At 41.6% G+C, this 23,898-nt stretch overlaps 1 protein-coding gene across 3 annotated transcripts in view; it reads right to left on the reverse strand.

The window, feature by feature from the left end:
* Nucleotides 1–23,898, reverse strand: part of LOC101612114 (tubulin-specific chaperone cofactor E-like protein) — a 143,908-nt gene that overhangs the window by 66,598 nt on the left and 53,412 nt on the right. For 2 of the 3 annotated variants that reach the window (XM_045145510.1, XM_045145511.1), the window contains one exon: nt 19,543–23,357. In XM_045145510.1, coding sequence (XP_045001445.1) covers nt 23,039–23,357 — 319 coding nt within the window. In that variant the 3' untranslated portion in view covers nt 19,543–23,038. Of the gene's footprint in view, nt 1–413; nt 548–3,487; nt 3,553–19,542; nt 23,358–23,898 lie in introns of those variants that run through there. The other variant, XM_045145509.1, reaches the window with a different exon arrangement.

Consider the following 23,898-nt stretch of genomic DNA (forward strand, 5'->3'; position numbering starts at 1 on the left):
CTCAGTATCAAATTGGTAGGAAGCCCAAGAAGAGCAGATGTCTAAACTTTTCACACCCCCAGAAGGGAGAGAAAAATGATATTACTCCTATTGTGGTTCGTTGTATCTTTTTATCTTGTCGAGTAGCAGAAATAATGTTCATGGCATTGGGGCCTCTGCTTCACTTCTGTGTTTAATCACCCACAAAGGCAATTTATTGTATACTCCTCTACTATGAACATTAGCCATTAAATATACCTTTGACTTTCTTAATCATAAAACCTATCAGCTCATGAAATCTTAGAACTTGTCATTTTGGCTGCCAATAAATCCTCCATTCCCAGAGCCTCAGAAGAGGGTATTTAAAACACTTTCCTTAATGACAAACAAGAGGGAACACTCCAGGGCAGCAGCTGAGCAGCGTCTCTACTTACATAGACAGTGCGGTAAGGAACGCCAAAGAAGAACACAGGGATGGCCAACTTGATCTCCGATGAGCTTCCATCATCTACCTTAGGAGTTTTGGTGTCATTCTGCCAAAATGGATACATAAGTTCCCTGGGCTGAGCTGTCAAGAGAGACCGTGGTTAGATAGATTAGATGGTGGCTGCCTCTTCCGTTTGGCAAGCTACTTCCTTCCCACCTACCAAAGCCAGCTTCTATGAGTGTAGCTTCCAAGCAAAATGCAAGGTGATGGCCTTTTGCCTTAACTCTGAGCTCATAACATATGCAGCATGGGAAAGGAACAGATGGGAGGGATACCATCTCACCTTAGGAGAAAGCACTGTGTGTTTTGTGCCTTGGTGTCTATGCACTCAAGAGAGCAGAACTGACAATGAGCTGGAAGGTTGTGTCACCATGGATGCTCAGAGCTCTCAGAGTACAGAGGTGGCCTCTAGATATAGCATAGCTTGCCATTTGATTAGACAGCCAGACGGAGAGAAGGTGGTCATAGCTATAGGGCACCCAAATCCTACTATTTACTCCTGGAGCAGTGGCAGCCCCCTTCCTTCCTGGCACAACACAGGATGACAGAGCTCAGAAGGAAATAAATAATTGTTGGGACCAGCACAAAATAGGAAGAGTAAGTTGGTAGTAATTGCCTGTGAATGACCTTAGTGGAGGCTGGCTCTAGGTTCTGCCCAGCTCTGTTCACAAAAGGCAGACAAGGGCTCCTTCCACTGAGGGAATTAGGGCCCCAGAGAACTCTATGGAGGGGAGATGCAGGACTCTTGTTGGTCCTCCTGGTCAAAGCTGAGGGTGATCACAAGGACACGTGGTGGCCCCTCCTGTCACAGTGTCACCACCTCCACGTGTGCCAGCTTCTCCAAAACTTCCCATGCAAATTCCTGACTGGTGGGTGGAAATGAGACAATATCCCCAGAGCCTATATCACTGAGGACAAGGGGCAATTGCACCTATGAAATACTTTCCTGTTGGATAGCACATCTCCTCACTTCTGCTCTTCCTTTAAATCTTTTATCATCATCATCATCAAAAACATGTTTCATATAGATACATCATATGTTGGTACCCTCTTTCCCTTGTCCCTGTTCCCATTCCATTGGGACCCTCCTCAGTGGGGTTGCAGGTATTCCCTATGGGGTTGTGGGTTATGTATTGTGGAGCAGCAGTCAGTTATTTTTGTGGGGAGGAAATGCCTCTGGACATGATGTCTGAACCTGTGGCTCTTACAATCTTTCTGCCCCCCTTCCGCAAAACTCCCTGAGCCTTTTTTTTTTTTTTTTAAATGAAACTAGCACAAACTACTTTTGGAAGTCAGGGGGCAGCAGCGGGTCCATGTTGGGCTTTAGCTGCTCTCAGGCGTCCAGAGGTTGGCATCCGGTCTTAGGGAAAGGTCTGGCTCTGAACAGATGGAGCTGATAGAACAGGGAGCAACTGGCCAGGGCCCATCTAGCTCCTCTGGGGACTTTTCAGTAAGCCGACAACAAGTCATGAAAAGAAGCATGCAGAGCAGACACAGGGCAGCCCCACAGTCCCCGGCAAATCGCCAGCTCCCTAGATCTGGAGTGGGGAGCAGGGGATGCTCTGCCCAGACAGAGAATTGAACTCTTTCTGAGGGACAACACCAGAGGAGAGCAGTGAAAATTAGTCCAGTCATTGTTCCCCAAGCCCTAAAAGTTTCTGGGATGCAAGAAAATCTTAACCTGTAGGAAGTTCTGTGTCTGCTTAATCCCAGGAGAATTTGGCTGATAAGCTCTGATGTTACAACCTGTTGTTGAAAAAGATCTTCTAACATCCCTATTTACATAATAGTAACACATCACAAATTCCTAGAAGATAGCAACTTCAAAAACCTTTACAATTTCTACTATAGTATTAAATACAGACACTTAATAATTTGGAGGGCGCTCATCTTCCTGGGGTACTAGTAACAAATAGTCATGCTATGGATCTGTCCTCCACTGGGAGCTTTTTAGGAGTCTTGCTTGTATTCAATAAACACTTGTTGAATAAAAGAAATAGGCTTAAGCTACAGTAATCTCCATTCCAGAAGCCATTACTACTAACATAAGCACATGGCCCATCAATAGTTCCAACATTCATGAAAGAAAGGATGTTCTCATTCTAGGCTGGGAATTATATAATATACATATTATATTTCCACAATTCTTTTCTTTTTTTTTCACCAAAGAATACAGGATTTTTTTTTTCTTGAAGTAGAGCTGGGAGGTGGTGTTAATGGGATTACTGTGGAGATATCATACTATGATTACCAAGGTTTACATACTAACTGTATTTAAATTAACCCAGCTCTAGAAAAAAAAGCATGTGGTCTCATAGAACTATTCACTGAAGACTTGTAACTATAAGCCAGCTGAACTTAACAGAGCTACAAAATAAAGATGCTTCAGAATATTAACCATGTTAGCTCCAAATGTGTGTTGACTACCCCATCTTCTTAGACTAAAATCCATAAACAATACTAGGAAGAAATGCATATGGCCTTTTACTCACCCAGGACAATGCTACAGAGAAAAAAGAAGGCATCATGGAGGCTGATGAAGTTAGTACTCTTATTTTACTCATAGCTTTAAATTTTTGGCCAATGTCCTAGGTTCCTGATACCCAAGTCACCAATACCTAGTTTTGTTAAAACAAGGATATTCTTTAAAGTCTCCAACACAAGTTGAAAGTCTTAGTTGAGATCAGTGATCAAGCAGGGTGCACACACTACACACACACACACACACACACACACACACCTATTCTATATATTTTAAATGGAAATAATGTGCATTATTTTATAGAACATCTTTATACAAATTGTGTTCAATGTTAAATAAGAAAAAGTGGGGACATAAGTGAACATCATTCAAAGTTAATGCATTTTACCCTTGACGAGAGAATTTAATTTACATTTTTTCTTGTTGTATCTGCCGACACATGTACACTCGCCCTTACAATTATGCTTCCAACAAAAGTGTCTCTTTATAAATTCAAGAGCATGCTAATCAGGAGCTTTATGGAATTCTGTAGTACTCACCTTGGTGCCGTACAAGTGCGAAGATGAAAGAGACCCAAATTCTAAGTAATGATGAATAATTCATCCTGAAATTTTAAAAAGAGAAAGAAAGTCCCCAGCTTGCCAGAGTAAATAGAACACCAGGTGTGTTTGGTGGCAAATCCCAAGACACATCACAACCATCATAGAACAAATTCATATCACAACATCAAAACTCCCTGAAGGCAGGCAGCTCTTCCTAAGTTCAACTCTTTGTGAATGAAGTAGACCCCCAGAAGACTGTGGTCTGGAAGTGCCCGGACAGCATGTGGACTGTCAGGTAGTTCTAGAGATCAGTTCAAGTTTCACTGAGCAAAGGAAAGGTCTGCCCTCTGATCTGATACAGCACCCCACTCTAGGTCCCCTAGCCAGGTCTCTAGGACAGACGCTGCCCCTATGAAACCCAGCTGTCCCCATTTTCACAAGGACTCTCCATTAGGACCAAATAAATGTTGGTTAAAATACCATGTGTTTTACCAAGTGGGGGGGGGTTCCAATTTGTTATCCCCTTTACAATGATATAGATTTAACCCATCATTTTACCAACCAGACTTACAGATGATCTAAAACAGTCTGCTGGTGTTCCACAGTGAAATGAATGATAGCTACTTTGGCAATTAATAAGCAGCATTCAGGGACACTCCTTGGAAATACAGCAGAAATAGGACCCAGCACACAAACCAGTAATTAGTTCCAGCAAGTTAACTAAAGAAGGGCATCACAAAACTGAACTTGTTTGCACGTTAGTTTCCCGTCAGTTGAGCTGTCGCTTTACCCTCTGTTAGGAGCATGGACCATCTGCGCTGTTCACAAAGCTGAGATGAAAACACACAGGCAAGCTCCGAGTTCAACAGACACCTGCACAAAAACCAAAGCGCACAGCTAGATCATGAAGTTTGCTCCTGACAGCGTTCTTAAAAATGAACACCCTCCTCTAATCGTTACCAGATTTCTTCAGTAAAACATGAAAAGGCACTGCATGAACCCTGTGAGAGCTCAGTCTTCAGCTGTCAGGTATGCACACTGAACTCTTAAGCGTAGGTTAGACACTAGTCAGTTTTGCTAAACATGGTGCAAGGCCCTCGGTAGAGATTACACACGTCTACATGTGGCAGGCGCTGAGCAAGTTTCGGATGGGAGCCCTTCGAGAAACAGTGCAGAGAGCGGCAAAAAGGATTCGTTTAGAAATTTGTACTTATGAAAAACGTCACTAACCTGTTCTGTAGAGACTGGAAGGATTGAATCACAAATGTTAAGTCAAGTCTTGGTAAACCAGGAACAATTAGGTAAAACAAGAATTCATGTCAGTTCTCTTCAACTTGCTGCCAATTATTTCTGATTCTTGAAATGAAGTCTGAATCACGAACTCGTAAAACCAAAATTTCAGTTAGCCCTTCCTGTTGCTAGAGTCAGGTAAGTGTTGAATTGTAATCAAGTTGTTTTCTATTGATTAAGGAAAAGTAAATCTAAAGATCAGTTTCAGGGTTGCGTAGAGAGGTTCTTTTCCTGAAAAACTAGACCTTGTCCCCACCCCTACTTAAAAAAAAAAAAAAGTAGATTCAGATGGAAATGTCAGTACTTGGAGCTGAAACCTTGGTTCTTTCTGATCAGAATCACTTTGCACTGTAGAACACAAAAGAAAACCCCCTTCTCTCTTTGTATCCAAAAGAAGGTAACTGTATAACGTTACAGAATTAGCATTCCCGGCATGGGATTAAAATGCTCAACAAAGCTGCTGCCTCCATCATTCAAATGAAGTGGGGTTTCTACTAAAATCTGGTTTTTTTTTTTCTAAAGCTGTTCATAGATAGACTCTGCTTTTTCACAGGTATGCATGAAGTATTTAGAAAAACCTTCACAAACTTTTATACATTTTCTTCCTTCTCTCTTCTTTCTGACTCACATACCACTGCACAGCCTGAAGGAGCAGTGTACATTCCAGGCCAAACTAAATGAGGTACCCAGAGAGAGGCAAGCATCTTGCTTTCACAAGGGAAACCCACACCATGTCTGAGACACCTCCACTGATGCCCCAAGGGTCCTTGCAGAGGTGGCTGTAGAAGGCTGATGGAAATTTGCAGTAAGGAGAGAATTTAGAAGGCAAGGTGACCAGGAGAAAACCCTGTTTGTCCTAATGCTCCCAGGAATTCAGTAAATGTGCAATGGCTGTGGCAAATGCTGAATGCAATCTTGAAAATGTTCAAAATGAAATGTATTTTAAAGGAAGTAACTTGGATATAGGAAGAAAACCTCTTCTGTAAATGGGAATTGTAAAATTAGTCCAAATTTTTCTCTAGTTAAATGCTGAAATGTTGAGTGTACCAAAAACAAAATTAAATAATTTCCAAATTTGAGTAAATTATACTAAAATAGAAAACAGTATTTGGGGAAATAAATGCTTTAGCATAAGTTAGCAAACCTTTTTCTCCAAAACCTGTGATAATTCAGTGGATTTTGCACAATAAGTTTATTCTTTCACTAGTAATATGAATCCTCCACATAGATCCACTTACAGGTGCCCAGTGACTCCTTTCTTTCAAAAGGCATGCATTTTATGTAACAGAAGATGTACTTTTCAGGGTGCTTGTGCAAAGTAAAATTAAAGTCTAGTCAAAGACTCACCTAGACAAACAGTCTCAGTAACAAATTAAGGTTTTAGAACAGTAGTCAAGCTTAAATCTCTGGAAGCAAAATAGCCGTGTTTTCACAAACTGCCTGTGATGTAGTGATGGCTTCAGTCTGCTTTCTTCGTGCGCTCAAGCATATTCCTGTCTGAGCCCCTTTGACCCTTGCTAAGTGCCTCATCCTCCTTGAGGCAGGACTGTTGCTGGGATCCATGCCATCTGGACACAACAAGATATACACGATGGAGGCATGCATGAATGAGAATGCCTGGGATTGTGGCTACCAAGTGTGGGGAGGTCAGTTTGGATGATGTTTTCTGGGCTGGGAGGCTGGTCAATAAGGTGTGCTCTGGTTGTCTACTTGATGGTCACAAATGAGTAAATGATTAAAAAAAGCTATTTTCGGGCTGGAGAGATGGCTTAGCGGTTAAGTGCTTGCCTGTGAAGCCTAAGGACCCCGGTTCGAGGCTCGGTTCCCCCAGGTCCCACGTTAGCCAGATGCACAAGGGGGCGCACGCGTCTGGAGTTCGTTTGCAGAGGCTGGAAGCCCTGGCGCGCCCATTCTCTCTCTCTCCCTCTATCTGTCTTTCTCTCTGTGTCTGTCGCTCTCAAATAAATAAGTAAATAAATAATTTTTTTTAAAAAGCTATTTTCATGTCAAAGCTTATTTGGATGAAAGTGTGAGCTACATAAATATTTCTGTTGAGATTTAGACCAGAGATGTGTGGAATATGGCTAACTTGTCACTCAAGATATTGGTACTTTATTGAGATGGTATAGATGGATGCTGCTTCTTAGACAACAGGAAAAACACTGCAAATGGAAGAAATAAGACCCTCCCAAATTCCCTGGAAGCAAGTAGAATAGGTGTTATTTTCACAATGTTTTTGTTTTGTTCATTTAGGTTTCTTACACCTGTTCTATGAATGAAATGGTCAGATGTGAGCCACTTTGAAATGATATAGCTGTTGGTTGTAGCAGACACAGAGACACCCTCACACATCCTCTTTAAGAGAATGCTGAGATGCAGCCAGTTTTCATTTTAGCCTCATCCTCAGCACTGGGACCAGGGAAGCGTGTGTGTGTGTGCTATGCATGCAGCATGTTTAGATGCACATATATGTGGATGTGCATACACCATGTGTATGTGTGGAGGCCACAGACCAATACTGAGTTCTTCTTCAGTCAAGTTCCAACTTATTTTTTGAGACAAACTCCCTTGTTAAACCTAGAGACTTGACAAGGCTAGCTAATCAACAAACCTAAAGGAACCTCCTGTCTCCACCTATCCAGAGCTGGGGATACAGGCACGTGCTGACATGCCTGGATTTCATGTGGCTATTGGGGACCCAAACTCAGGTTCATATATTCACTTTGTAAGCACTTTACTGACTGAGCCATCTTACCAGTCCCCAGGAGCACACTCTTATGGGGCCCTTGCCAGTGGCTCGGCAAGATGGCACAATGACCTAGCACATTTCTTATTGGGGAGGTTTTGAAGCCAGGTACTCAAGCGAGGCAGCTCTATTATGGCAAAGTCATATTTACATATAATTTATTACGAATGTGCATATATGCATATCAGATGATATATTATACATCAATATTATGTATATTATATATATGTAAAATTATGTACATTTAATATACAGTCACATGCTACGTGACAATAACTCCATCAACAACAAACCACATATACAGTAGTGGTCATAGAAGATTATGTCACCTAGCCATGATTGTAGTCATTTTAGTATGAGTACTCTATGATACATGCATGATGACAAAATTACCAATAGTGCATTTCTCAGATGGTATTACCATCAATAAGTGGGGACATACATATATAATGGGTAGATGCCCCCAAAGATGTTGACTCTCCTGATTTCTCAAAACTTCTGGGACCTCAGATGTGGCTCATTCTAAAGAGCTAAATTTTCTCTCAGCACAAGAAGACAATAAAGAGGAAGTCCTCCACAAGACAACAGTTGCCCTGTTCAAAAGCTGCTCCTACCTCCTCTCCTTATTACCAGGTCTAAAATCAGAGTGATGTTGTACTATAAACCAGCCAGAGGCATGCTGGTTAGGTAAGCAAGGAGGGGACTATGCCCTGAAAGGAAATGGCCAGCTCTAGTGAGCACACTAGCATGGGAATTGCCAAGGAGGAGGACTGATTCTGAAGGTGCTCAGTCAAGAAGGTTGAATCCTGACACAGAACCAGGGAGGTTTGTTGGCTCTAGAGAGACCCACTTAGCACTGGCTCCAGGCCCCCAGGTGGAAATTTACTCCTCAGGCTGGTCCTAGAAGCCTGGAGAAAGGGATGGCTTACACTGACTTGAAACTGAAATGCCCCAATTACTGTGGCAGATTTCAGAAGAAGGGACTGGAAGGCTCAGGAAGTGGGCACGCTGGGCTAGATGCCTGTGTGAGCCAGCTAGACCTACCAATCATACAGGAAACTTCCACGGTACTAGGAAGCACAGTGTGTCTCCACTCTACAGACCAGAGCTCATGCCAGATGCCCCCAGATGCCAATCACAGGCCCTGGCTCTCTGGTAGCCATGGAGATAATGAGTCTCCGAGGCAACAGAGGCCAAGGAGGGGTGTTATAATTTTCATGATGGCCAAGAAGAGATCAGAACGGTAGTCACAGGCGTATGATCTGTTAATAGAGCTCTAAGTCCAAGGAGGAAAGCAGGAGGACAGCCAACAAGAGCGCTGCTTACAATGGCTCCTTTAAATAGTGGAGTCATGGTTGAGCAGAGGCTGAGAGCAGTTGCCTCAATAAGTCATTGTCCCTAGCTGGGATTGGTAATGCAAGCTTATAATTTCAGCTGAAATGAGAAGATTGAAAGTTCAAGGCCAGCTTGGCAACTTAGTGAGACTTTGTCTCAAAACAAAAAGTAAGGCTGGAGAGATTGCTCAGCAACTAAAGGCACTTGTTTGCAAATCCTGACAGTCCAGGTTCGATTCTCCAGTACCCACGTAAAGCCAGATACAAGAGGCCCTGGCATGCCCTTCCCCTTTCTCTCTGCTTGCAAGCAAAAAATAAAATATTTTTTTAATCCAAAAAGTAAAAGGAGAGCTGGGGAGATAGCTCAATGGTAAGGTGCCTAGCATATGTGTCTAACACCACCAAAAGGGAGAGAACAAAAGTCACAATCCCTGCTCTGCTTCTGCATTCAAATCATTTTTCAAATCTAGAATCTGTGGACTAAAAAGGTACATGGCTGTTCCTCAAGGTGGGGAAGGGCCATGCCATGCATGGCAAGTACATGTTTTGATGATTCCCCCAGTTCCATCTGCATAAAGGCTGAATACAAAAACCTGCAGTAGTGATGACTGCTGCTGTAGACTGGGAAAAGGGGACACATGAGAATTTCAAGGCTATTAGACAATGGGGTTAAGTCACCACTGATATCCAAAGATACTGTTAGAATAGGAATGTTAGGCTGGAGAGATTGCTTAGTGGTAAGGTGCTTGCCTGCAAAGCCTAAAGACCCAGGTTTGATTCCCCAGAGCCCATGTAAGCCAGATGTACAAGGTGGCCCATGCGTCTGGAGTTTGTCTAGCATGCCCACTCTCAATCTCTCTCTCTCTCTCTGTCTCTCTCTCTCCCCCTCCCTCCCTCTTCCTCGCTTTCAAATAAATGAATAAAATATTTTTTAAATAGGATGGAAATGTATAAGTTATAGAAAAGAAAAGGAGTTTTGGAAAAGCCCAGCTTCTAGTAGGTACATTCCAACATGTCACTGGAATGGATACAATGTACACTTTAAGCCTTAAATCTGCTGTGTGAGAGCTATCACAGTAAGAAAGGTGAGTGAAAACCCCTAATATTGCTTCGGCCATTCCAGCCAAGGTATTAAATACAAGAGTCAAGATTATTATCATTCTAAATGAGCTTTGATGGTAAAGTTATCATCTCCCCACATAACTAGTTAGGATGGATGCTGGAGACTAGCTGTGAACTGCTGCAAGTTCATCTAAGTAGTAGCCTCAGTTCTAGCTGCTATATTAATATGGCGTCTTTTCCGGAGCCAATCAACATGGCTTCAGGTCCATGAAGGTAGACATTCATTGGCCAAATGCCAAATGAATCAAGAATCAGAAATGAGGGCCAGCAGTAGCTAACATTATGTGGAACAGACAATGCACATTTACAGTCTGATCCAGGGCTTTGGGAAGTCTTTCACTTGTATGGGTTGAACATGGTTTATCCCCACCAAAGCCCAGATTGAAACTTAATTCCTCAATGCAGCAGTGCTGGGAAGTAGGTATCATGGGAGATGTTTGGGTCATGAGGGCAGAGCCTCATGAAGCAATTGATGCTGCCTCATGGGAGGAGTTCTATTTCTCACAAGACAGGGTTACCACTGGAGCAGGTTATTGTAAAGTATGCAGCCTTTTATCCTTCATCTCTTCCACACTGGCTGGCTTGCCCTTCTGCTTCTTATCACACGTGGAATAGAATAAGGCTGCCACTAGAACCTAAGCAGATGCTGGCTGGCACCATTAACCTGTACTTGCAGAACCCTAAGCCCAAATAAGCCTCTAAAAAAAGTTACCTAGTCTCTAGTAATCTGTTATAGCAACAGAAAATGGACTGAGACATTCACCATCTATCGTAATAGAATACAAAGTGGTCTAGACCATCTGGGTCCTCCAGAATTTCACCCTGATTCACTAGAGGAAAAGAAGGGAAAAACAACCCTCAACAGCCAGGTGTGATGAACTAGAGATGGCCGGAAGGCTAAATGCCTTAGTAAGATGAATGCTCTAAAAGGTGGGTGATAAAACCTACAAAAATTCAAGGCTGCTATTACAATAAAGCTTTTATGAATCCAGAGGCTAGGAACACCTCTTCCAAAGTAAAAGACAGATTAGCTTAATTTGTAATGTCTGTATATAAGACTCTTCCTTCTTTGATTATTTCTTTGGGTTCTGGGGCCACATATTCCAAAGCTAGAAAAATTGCTCCTGCTAGTGTTCCCGGTGAAATGGTGTTGATCTAGCATGGAGTTGGGCCGGGAGTTCTGTCACCACTCTGGGTGACAATGGGAGCAGCTCTACCACTTGTTCCACATGTGCAGCTGACTCTTTGGTGTTGGAGGTGTCATTGGTGGAAAGAGAGGAAATAGGTAGCTCATTGCAAAACCCAGTGGTCGGAGTGCAAAGAAAGCCCCTGGAGTTCTACAGCAAGGTTACAGCATCGGCAGCAGGGACATACACACCTCCAGAAAACCAATTCCTGGCATGACATCCTTTGATGGAACATCTGATCAAGAGAAAAACAGCCATGTGTTACTGCCAATGTTGATCTGGGCCCCATAGGACCCATCAAGTCAGAATCCAGCTGCCTCTCAAAAGCTCTACCTCTGAACATGGCCAAAAGGAAGAGGGACTGCCACACTCTGTCATGTGATGGGAATGGTATGCTGAGGCTGGTCAAGAGCAAGCTGCCTGACTAGATAGTTCAGACTGCATGCCACCTATCACACTTGTGCCAATACTCATTCCCCTGCCCCAGTTCCCAGGTTCCACATCTGGCCACATGCAGGAAGGTGCATATTGTAGGCTGAAAGAGAAAGAAAAACATAAATCAGGTATATGTATGTAAGTATGTATGTTTGTATGTATGTATGCATGAATGCATGCATGTGTGCATGGATGGATGGATGGATGGATGGATGGATGGATGGATGGATGGATGGATAGATAGATAGATAGATAGATAGATAGATAGATGGGCTCAGCATGTGTGCAAGCATGCACACATGAAAGCACACATTCACAGGCCTGAAGTAGATGGTGGATATTTGATTATTTCACATACATGTCTCTTATGACCCTTTTGGGCTTTCTCATTAGTGTCGATGTTAGTAAAAGGCAATGATAGGGAACATCCTCCAAATGTGTGGAGCTTTGGGTAATATACCTTGTCACATACTTTGTGTCCAAACAGAAGCATTCTGAGTAGTCAGTATGCACAAACTTGAAGGCAGTGGTGAACCACATTGTCTGTTGGCTAGACAAGGTCTTGGTGAAAAGAAAAGAAAAAGACAAAATAAGACAAAACTTGTAAACCAGTGACAAGAGGCGTGGAAGGGAAATGTGTGAACAGACAGATAGGAAGGACACAAAGTGTGAAGATCTTTGTGTCATATATTAACACTCACAAGAAAGCCTCCACTGTAGAAGAGAGTCTCAGAAAAAATGCCTTGTCTAGCTGATGTGAAGTGGCCTTTGTCAGTGTTGGCACGATGGGCACATTCACAAAGTAGCAAGGGCAGCAATGATGCAGGTGGAGGGAGCTGAGAACATGAACTCTCCTTTAGCAAGGCTGTTCTTGCCACTGTAATCTCTGAGTGTCAACTTGAGAAGAAAAGACTGTACGTTTGTTGTCGACATGCTAAGATCAGGAGTGGAGAGAGAGGTGGGCCTCTTGGTTTGGTTTGTGAGGGTGTTTCCAGGCAAGAGGAACTGAGTGAGGAAGTGGCCCTTCTGCTGGGGGGTTGTTACATGTGGAAGCTCCAGGAGAATGCCAGAGCTTTTCTTCATACAGCTACCTGGGCTGCTTGCTGGTGCATGTTTCCTACCATTGGTTTGGCCTCGTGGGCTCAGCAGCTGCCTGGTTCTTCGATTTCACAGCATGTGTGTAGTGTTGTGGACTGAGTGGCTACTGGGTCCTACCATCCTTGACCTGCCTCTAGCCTTGTGGACTGAACAGCTACCAAACTCTTTAATTTTCTGGTGTGTGGACAGCTGTGGTTAGACTGCCCAGCACATATCCTGTGAGCTGATTTAATAAATACCATATATATGTTTCTTTCATATGCAGAAATTAAGCATGCACACACGTGTGTGTGTGTGTGTGTGTGACATGAAAGCAGAAGTGAGGGAAGAGGGAGAGATGACTCAGTCATTAAAAGTACTTATAAACCATGACAGCCTTGAATTAATTGCCCAGTACCCATCTAAAGCCAGACACACAAAGTGGTACATGCATCTGGAGTTCATTTGCAGTGGTAGGAAGCCTTGGAGTGCCATCTCTCTCTCTCTGCCTCAAATAAATAGTTTTTAAGGAAATAAAAGCAGAAGGGGGATTATTTGGGGGCAGAAAGAGGTACGGGAGTTGGTAATGGGGTAGAGGTGACTTTGAGCATGGTATATGTATATTAAAATGTCATCATGAAACCTACTATTTTATACACTAACAAAATTATAATTACATTTTAAATAAGACAAACTGATGTGTATACCGGATCTTTTAGAATACAGTATACACAATGGGTCAGATAGTTTGCATGGTTCAATGTGGACACAGGAATAGCCTCACTTGCCATTTCTACCAAGATTTCTGGAATGTACTGTGGCTTGTGTGTTCCATTTTGATTAAAGGTTTAATCCCCAAGGGTGATGTGGGGGGTAGTAGAACTTTTGGCAAGGTGGAACCTTGCTGGATGTCCTTAAGACATTGAGGGAATGAGGTAATTCTCATGTGACCCTTTAGGCTGGTCTCATGAGAGAGTTCTTTTCAAAAGAAGCAAGACTGACCCTGCCCATGCTCTCTCTCGCTCTGCTCCTGTTCATGATGTGACCATTATTTGTATACATGCTCCTGCTGTGATGTGTCACCTCACTGTCCTCATAGGAAGCCATACCAAAGGGGCTGCCTCATCTTAGACCTTGAGCTTCCAAATTGTGAGCTAACACACTTGTTCATACGTAGCACACAGCTAACATTTTCTTGTCATGAAAAGCAAAGGTGGGAGATTTTATTATTCCCAACTCTCCTCATCTCCGAGCCATGCAGCTTGAAATCTTGTTTCCCCAGTCCCAAGGATATACTCTCACGAGGAAGATACAAGAGTCTTGTGCAACCACAAGTTAAGGCTGTGATGCTACATGGGTACTTCGGGCCCCTGTGTCAAGATGAGCAGGCGAGATGAGCCGTCATCTCGTCAGGCCCAGCAGGAGGTTTCAGGACTCCTGTTCCACAATGGGCATGGGGGGTGACAATGTGTTGCACTCAGATGACTCATTTTGGAACTTCTTGGTACAACCTTGGCTGTGACTGTGAACAGCCGTAGACTGAGCAGCATATGCTTACCAGTCTCAGAATTTTCAAGTTTGGATAAAACTACCAGGTAAACTACTGAGACCAGCAGAGACCAAGACCTGAGGAGATAATGGATCAAAGACAGAGGCCATAGGTACCAGTTATGACCTGGAGTCAACTGCAGTAACAGGGTCTGTTCACTCTGCTCTTTTCCCTCTTCTTCTCCAAGGGACAGGGGAAGAGCTCAGAGGAGCTGCTCCCAACAACAGATGGAGAGTTACATGTGCTTCAGGTGGGATATGGAGAAGAGATGAATCAGTTACCTGTCAGATTTGCCTTCAATGTTTGGTGAATAGACAGCCTCCAATAGCTTCTCCTTCACTAATTATATCAGTGTCCAAATTGAGGTAAAGTTATTGTTCTCCTGCACCAATGACTATGAACAGCATGAGCCATTTCTATTCAAGGCAGGACTCATCTTTGCTCCAGAATATTCCATTAGAGGAGCCACCTTTGATTAGTCTGCAGCTTGGTTGATGGCCTCTTCTGCTCAACCCTGCTGTTTCTGTTCTTCCCCAGGGGCCACACCCAAAAGACCTGCACTTCCCTGCTTTCAAGGGAACTGAACCTACGACACTGGTATCTCGGCTCATGTGCAAGCCCTCTACAACTGCATGCTCCGTTATTCTGCCAAGTCAACCATGGGAAGTCTAGTCACTTCTATAATATACTTCTTTCTACCACTTACCCACTGACTACTGATGCCCAACTCCCTAGATTTAGGTCATTGAGGTGATTCCAGATAAGAGTCTACCTACAATCTTTCTGGAAAAGGAAATAGTACTCAGAGCAAGCCCTCAAAGTGGATGAGGTGATGGAGAAAATATAGCCTCCCGAGAACTTCTACGCAGTAAGGAGTCGAATACCAACAAGATGTCCCAGCAATCCTCACACCCAAAAATATGCCTAATACTTTAGATCATCATTCTTGGTCTTCTGGTTTAACTTTCATTAAGTGGGATGCTGACAGTTCTTTAGTTTTTCATTCATAGAAACAGTATTTTAGAAAAGATAGTATTTCTGCATTTATTATTAGCAGATTATGGCACGAATCTTTAATTGCGGTCTGCAAACATCAGGTTTAAACACAGAATGATGCTTTAGACTCCACTTCATTAAAGAATTATCCTATGCCTGTAGCTGTGTTTCTTCGTGTCCAGGTGTCATTCATTCTCCATTCTGAGCTTGAGCTAATAGTGAGAAGTACAGCACTGGATCTTTAGAAACCACACTGAGTGATGCATGTAACATTCATTAGCCAGCACAACTTTCTAGATTTGAGGGCTCAATAACAAAAGATGTTCATCTCCGAAAGTTCAGTGTTTCAGAAAACAAAGTACTATATTGTCAGTTATTTTCTGGTACTGGGATAGAACGCAGGAACCCACACACGCTAGGCAAGTGCTTGACCACTGAGCTACTCATTGCCCTAGTTGAGGAGTTTATAATAGTAAATTATAAATAGACTCATATCACCAAGAACCCCACAACTCATGTCTAATAATCTTACTAACACATTAAAGTTTTTAAAAATGGAGGGACACAGTCACACTATATTCCCTATCCCCCATGGACTTCCCTCTACAAGGGACTTTGCTGGTAAACTAGTCAGCTCTGACTAAAGCTTATTACAAACACTAAGCACAGGAATGTAGGACAACTAATCCTTCACTCTCCAGAGGCACTCAACAAATGTTCACACACTGTTAAATGTAAGTAATATGTGTACCTTCTGCTGTAGATATGGTATCTCATCAGTGATTAACAACTGCAGGTTTCAGAGAAAGGATGATGGGGGATATGTGTGGCCCACTGTGATGGTTAATCCTGGTTGCCAACTTGATTGGCTTGAGAAACACCTAGATTAGTAAAGCATCCCTTTGGGTGTTTGCAGACACGTAGATCTGTAGGGCTCAGACCTAATCACTGGCCTCCTCCATTGATGAACCACCGAGCACTTAAAAGGCCATTGGGATGCAGTGGAAGCTGAAAGGTGAGGCCTGGGAGAAGTGGGTCACTGAAGGAGCTGTCCTACTCGGTCTCACACTTACCTGTCACTCTTTCTCCGCCTTGTCTGTTCCATGGTATTCTGCCTCACATTCACTGTGTGTCCAGGATAAACAGAGCCAAGGACTGTGGATGGAAACCTCATAAACCATGAGCCAAAACAAACCGTTCTTCCCCTATGCTATAGTGTCACAGTGACACAAAGCTGACTTGTACTAATGCACGAAACCTACCATGTATCAAATGCAAGTGGGTCAGTTTGCAATGCTTCACTGGGAAGAGGGTGATCTTGTTTGCATGAATCCACAATATCAAGCCGAACAGCAGTGAAATCTTTGACTTCTAAGAGATGTGCCAAATAATAGACAGGAAAGTGATAAATTTTATATGATCTCATTGAGGAATAATCTGGCAATGTCTACTAAAACTACACTTTGTTCTTTTGATACAGCAGTCTCACTTCTGGAAATGTATCCTACATAAGTACTCAAATGTGAAAGAACTGATGCTGCTAACTGCAGCAAATTGAAAAGAGAAAGGGGGGGGAAGGGAGGGAGGGAGGGAGGGAGGGAGAGGGAGTGGGAGAGAGAGGGGGAGAAAGAGGGGGAGAGAGAGGGGGAGAGAAAGAAAGTGATCTCAAATGTCAACCAAAAAGGGACTGATCAGATTAAAGTCTGTGTGTAAAAGGAGTACTTACACTGTATAAAAAGGGGAAGGTGATATGTTATAGACGGATCACCATGATCCATTAAAAGTAAAAAAAAAAAAAAAAAAAAAAAAAAAAAGTAAGGTAGGGCTAGAGAGATGGCTTAGTGGTTAAGGTGCTTACCTGCAAAGCCAAAGGACCCAGTTCGATTCCCCAGGACCCATGTAAGCCAGTTGTACAAAGTGGTGCATGTGTCTGGAGTTATTTTGCAGCAGTTGGAGGCCCTGGTGCACCCATTCTCTCTCTCTCAAATAAATTAAATTTGAAAAGGCATAGGATAGTATATCATGGACTAGCTTTGTTGTGTAAAAAGGGATCAATCAGACATTTAGAATATATATGCTGACTTGTCACTACACATGTAAACTCTGGGTGGATACACTGAGTACAGGTGTATAGAAGCAGTATGGGTATTATAAATGGGCCATTCAACATACACCTTCGTTATATTGGTAGATTTTTTAATCATGTGAAAATTATCTATTTAAAATTTTGATGTTTCAAAGACTTGTTTTGGGAGAAAATTTGAGATTTAAAGCAAAAAAAAAAAAAAGAAAAACATTTTCACCTAACAGACAGTTCACATCATCCCATCTTTCCTGATAGTCATAAAAGCTGACACCTACCCTCAAATGCACCCCGTACTTCACAGAATATTTGCCTGCCTTTAATTCCTTAATGTCTGCCTACCTTGTTCCTATTCATATTTAACACCTTAGGTATGTGACTTAGAGTAACTAAGTGGACTCAAGGATGGGGAGATGGTGAAAGCCACAGCAAGATGAACTACACTGCGATTCTGGCCAATCTAGACCTTATAGGTCCTACTAGATAATCTGTCTCCTCTGCTTTACAAGCAATATTTCTATCCTTCTCAAGGTTCCCTTGAGTGGTGGGAACAACCGCAGTGTCAGATTCATCCTTTTCCCTAACAAAACCTTTGATAAAAGCTATAAGCATATTTTTTTCTTCCTCTACAAAAGCCAATTTTAGTTCACTTGGAACATTCAGCTTCACTGACAGAAATCCAAGCTGGAACTGAGTAGCATCCCTTATCTTTGGCTCTTGGTTGAAACCTGGTTTTAAGGATTTCTTAGAATGCCCTGAGGTTAAAAACCAAATGAATGGGGATTTCTTACATCACATGATTGATTCATTGGCTGTCGACAGCACCCATCTCAAGCAACCAACATGGGATTTCCAAGAAGCCAGGATGTCAGCAAACAGGTACCAACTGCAACTTCATGATCTGGATTTGCATGCAGCTAGGAGTCTGGATTTTGAGCTATCAGTCACATGGGTGATTATGTTTCAGATTGAATCAGGGTCAAGTGGACTATGAAGACAGCTTCACGTTAGTACTGCAGCACTTTGTAAAGATTAACAACAAACGTGTGTTGGGGTAGAGCTTCCAGCTCCCAAGTGCATAGATGCTGGAACCAACTTTCCTATGTTTGAAACTTAGCCTTGTCACTTCCAACTATCCTATCCCTGGGCTAGTTACTTAACCAATCTGTGCATCAATTTCCCTCATTAGTAAGAAAATGGGGATGGAAGTCACTGTTTATGCTAAAGACCCTTCTCTAGAGGGGATGGAAAGGGAAGGGTGGCTTGAGAGGTCTACTTTTCTATGACTCTAGGAACTGGAGAAATTACAGCACTTCTCAGTAGAAGTGTTACTGGACATCCAGGTATGTGTATACATTTTAAATACTCAGAGAAACTCAAAATAAATACAAACTCAGAATAAAAAGTTAAATTCATCATTCTTGGAAATCTGAAAGCATTAAGAGAGAAGTTCACAGACTATCTTTTAAACCTAATAAGTATGGTCCTTGGTCCTTAATTATTGGTAAAAGATTAATTCCTAATACCTTACCAAAAATTATCAACAAGCAGGTAGGATTATACCCTAAAGTTTAAAATAAATTTATTTTTATTTATTTGAGAGAGAGGTAGACTGATAGAGAGTGAGAGAGAGAGAGAGAGAGAGAGAGAGAGAGAAGGGGGGGAGAGAGAGAATGGGCACATCAGGGCCTTCAGCCACTGCAAATTAACTTCAGACACATGCACCCACCTTGTGAATCTAGCTTACGTGGAACCTGGGGAATCAAACCTGGATCCTTAGGCTTTACAGGCAAACACATTAACCATTTGTCTGAAAAGCCTTTTAATACTTCTAGAAAATTATCTTTCAAAGGAAAAAAGTGACCTTTGAAGAAAAACCAAAATTTTTATTTCACCAAAATGTAATTTTTCCATCTTACTTTAAAAAGGTGGTGCACCAAAATATATCAAAAGGGATTTTATCCTCAAAAGATTAAAGAAAAAAGCAAGAGAAAGCATGTTAGAAGTATAATATTTTGCCAACAGAAGAGAAGTATCTTCTGTAAATCTTTATGTTGCAATTTTTCAACTTTAGCAAAATTCAAGGTAAGTTTGATAAAACAATCAGACTCTTCCTAACTTAGCCCAATCCCAAAGCACTGAACCACAGAACCAATATCCATTTCAGGATGCATAAAAATAGACACAGATCTTTGACCCAACACTCTAGAAAAAAAACTCAGAACACAAAGAGTAAATGGACTTGAATTTTTAATTTTTTAAAGATTATCTCTCTCTATATATTAATAAAAGTGCAAAGAATAGACCTTCATGTTTAAATTATATTCTAAAATAAAATATATATATTTCCATTAACTGCAGGAGACAACTGGCAAGTAAGGAGCCTGAGAGAGTCCAGTCCCCCTCCATCACTACAATGGACATACATTTTAAGGAAGCACCTATGGAAAACAGTAGTGTTCACAACACATTTGGGGACACAGAGAGCTTCTGGGTTTTCTTGAAAGCAATCTGTTTGCATTTTAAATCTCACATGAAATGGAGAGAAAAATCAAATTCATAAACAGAAGTGACATTGCTTTGAACTATCTAGTATTCCAGAGTCATGTTTTACATGCCCCAGAGCTGAGCATCTCAGTGCAGCAAGCCACACTCGTGTGCGTTGGAAAGCCATCAGCTGGGTGCCTCACACGGAGATCCACCCTCACGGTGCATCACTGTTCTCTGCTCTAGTGCAGCTGGTGCAGAAGCATGGCTGAAAACCCCTCACAGAATCCATTTGCTTCTTAACATTCTGCCTTGTTACACACAGGGGAGCTTATATGTTTAGGATTTAATTTCCATCTAATAGCTTTTTAAAACCAGGGGCTGAGGATCTCTGCTTCCTTCTTATATATTTATGGCAATAGGTTGCAGAAACATACAACTGTGGATTTTTTTTTTCTTTAAAACAATCTAGAATATTCAACAATTCACATTAAAAAATCAATTTCTAATGTAGCTTCACTAGCTACGTGCCCATATGTAGGAGGATCCCTTGGTTTTGATTTGGCTTTCTTGTATCACTCCTTTCCTTTCCCAGAACTGAAAAGAATTTCTATTTTAAAAAAGTATGCTCTGTACACTGCCTGAAGCAATGTATCTGTAATACTGGTTAGAATAGCATTTTACCTCATAAATGTCAATAATATGTTCCCACTGAGTCTGAGTGAAGTCAATATTAAAACATGGATAAGCTACAGACAATCATTATGCATAATGTGCAGACACAAAGGTCCACAGTCTCTTCTCTCTTCCTTTTGGGCCTGTTAGAAAAATAATTTTGGTTACAAATGCCTACACAGCACCAATTTTATTTCAAAAGCAGCCTCTTTACTCAGCCACCAAAATGAATCTGTAAGTATACATGCTCAAACAGCTTTCCCCATTTACTTCTGTAGTCTAAAAGGCCAGTAATTGGATTAATTTTTCTTAATTGGAAATTATTCAGCATCTATTAAAACCACCAATTACAATGCCCTAAAAATACCCATATGAGCTGAATTAGATGATAATTTCTCTTTACATGCAACTGTATAATAAAAGAACTATGCCTGCAGTTGATAAACACTATGTTCTGTAATAACAGAAGAAACAGGTCTCTAATAGTAAAAAAGCATTTCATAAAACTTTGTCATATATAAAATATCTTATTGTGACCATTCCACTTCTGAGTAAAGCCTTTTGCTGTGGGACAGTCAGTGGTCCAACAAGCTCAAAAAATAAGAGTGTATCTGTTCCCAGGCTGACAAAAGCAGTGGTCTCAGTTACACCATCTCTCTCACGAACTCCTCTGCACTCGTGCGCACAAACACAAAGCACCCCAGTTTCATCTTTATGACACCATTGCCACACGTTTTTCTTATTTCCAAAAATCTGTCAGGAAAATGTGATTGCAAAATAATTGTTCTTGTCTATACCCAGCCTGGATCTCCACTGCTCATTTTTATGATTCTGAAAGATACAGTCTGCAGCAGCAGAATAGGCCTCATTTATCTTTCTCAAACCCTTTGGTTTCCACCTTTAGTGTTACAGTGAATGCAGATTTGCCTCAGGAGGCTGAGTCAAGGCTTTCCAGATACAAACCTGAAGTGCATCAAGAGAACAAACACCTGCCACATGGCGTAGGAAAAGTTAAAATGTAGCAATTATAAACACAACTCCTCATAAGGAAGAATTCACAAGTCATCTAGAAACTTCTTAAGAAATTAAGTTTACAGGAGGGGAGGAATGACATAACAAAGGTTAAAGGTCAACTGCAACCAGATAATAATTGCATTCTTGGAAACGTTTACCTACCCACCTTCTGCCCTAGTTAAGCCAAGTATTTCTTAAGTCTCTCACCAGTAAACATGGGGGACCAAGAAATTATTATATGTATATATAAATATGCATATGAAAGAAAGGGGTTATATTTATGAATACGAATGGAAGATTAATGAAAAATAAAACAAGAGTAGGCAAAGGACTAAGAATTTAAAGGAAAAGTGCTTTAAATGTATTTCTACAAAAACATTGAGAAGTTTTAATATTTAAACTTTACTCATAGATTTGGCAGAGTTGCTTTTTTCTATAGGGGCACCTAAACTGAAATGTAAATCCAAAAGAACTGTTCCAACTATGACATCACAACATACCAAGGAAGAACTGGGAACAACGTTCCTTTGATTAGAATCTCTCACTTTCAATTCAGAGTGCACGAGCAAGGGCTTCGAATGAACGGCAGGCAGGAAAGACACCAGCCAGCCTCATTCCCCCACATGTCCCTTACACATACCACAGCAGCCTATCAGCTGATTCTTGGCTCGCTGGGCATGTATATCAGAATTCTACTGAGTTCTTCCTTTATTCTCAGTTGTGTAATGAAAAAGAAAGATGAGACAAAATACATTCAAGAAGCAAAAGTAACGGTGACACATTTCATGTCATGGAAGTAATGGCTGATACAACATATGAGGGACATAAGAGAGAGATAGTAGCATATGAAGAGATTAAATCACTCTGCCCACACGTCCAGAACAGCAAGTTTTCCTGGAGCTTTAACTCGTCATTTAAGTCTTCTTCAAGATCCTAACAGATTTATAGGTTCTTAGTTAGTACCTGAGATTAGAATCAGGTTGAAAATGCTAAAACATTCAAAAATTACTTCAAAAGGGAAGAAAAAAATGTTGAGAAAAAGAAATTAATTATGAACAGAATAAAACTATTAGGTAAGCATATGCTGATGCAAGTCAAAGTGAAAAACTCAACCAAAATAGAAAGAGGAGAGAGGGAAGGGAAGGAAGGAGGGGAAATGGAAGTACTGGCCCTTTCTGTGAAGCTCCCTCCCCTCCTGATCTGAATACTGTGCACCACCATGCTATCTAGGACACCTAGCAGTAAGTAAGACCCAGTGGCAGGCCAACCCCAGTGAAAACAGTAAGAAGTCAATGACTTCTCTATCTTTCACATGAGGCATATTAGATGGGAGATGCAGCCAATTCTGCTGGCTGAGTGGAAGAAATCTGTGGTAGAAAATACCAGAAACAATCCCCTACCCATTTTTAGGGAGAAAAATATACAAAACCCCTCTCAAAGCTAAACAAAACAGAACAAAACAAAAATAACCTTCTTTCTCCTAAAGAAAACCACTTTCAAAACAAATGCCCTGTAACAAGTCCTTATATGTGTGTTTACAAGGCTGGTAGAGGTTATTTTGTTTTGGATTCCACAATTATTTTATCTCCATCCCTAATGCCAAAGGAATGCAAGGCCCGGGAGCTGTACTTCATTTCTTCAGGGCCAAAGGGCGCTTCGTGGTCAAAGTAGTAGAGAAGCATGTTGCTTGTGGGCAGCTGCACAAGAGTTTTTAATTGTTTCTTTAGTTCCGCTACTGTTTGGTCCAGACGAATGCTCATTTCCTCCACTTGGTCATTAAAGTGGACTTCTACTTTTGCGCTGCTCTGGGGCCTTAGATCCACTTCTGCCAAAGGCTCCAACTTCCCATATTTTGTAATCAGTTCATGATACCTAAAAGGATAAAAGCAACAGTTTGAGCTTAAACTTAAGGCTCATGAAGTATGGGATTTTTTTTTCTGAATTACAGGTAAGCTTATATAGCTACTGTCAACATCCTTTAACATCTTACCCAAATACTGTCTCACTCTTCCTATGTACCATGGTATATAGTGACTGGATAACTATTATAGATTCTGTGACCTGATTTGACTGTCTTGTTGAAGCCATATTAAAAGAGCATTTCTGCAGACAGGAATCACTTCTCCTGAAAATAGCCCCCATTTGCTATTACATAAGAACAGGCTTAAAGGAGCAAGAGATATAACTCAGTTGGTAGGACCCTTGGCTAGTATTCCTAAAGCCCTGGGTTTTGTCCTTAGAACCACATAAGCCAAGGGTGGTCATGCATGCCTGCTGAAAACACAAGGCTCAGAAGCTCAAGGTCATCCTCAGTTTCATAGTGAGTCAGAGGCCACCCTAGGAGACCCTGGCTTTACACACAAAAGGCTTAGAAAGGAATGTAGAAAAGCAGTCTCTCAATAGGGCATGGTAG

This window comes from Jaculus jaculus, chromosome 3 (assembly GCF_020740685.1).
Source record: "Jaculus jaculus isolate mJacJac1 chromosome 3, mJacJac1.mat.Y.cur, whole genome shotgun sequence".
Taxonomy (NCBI): domain Eukaryota; kingdom Metazoa; phylum Chordata; class Mammalia; order Rodentia; family Dipodidae; genus Jaculus; species Jaculus jaculus.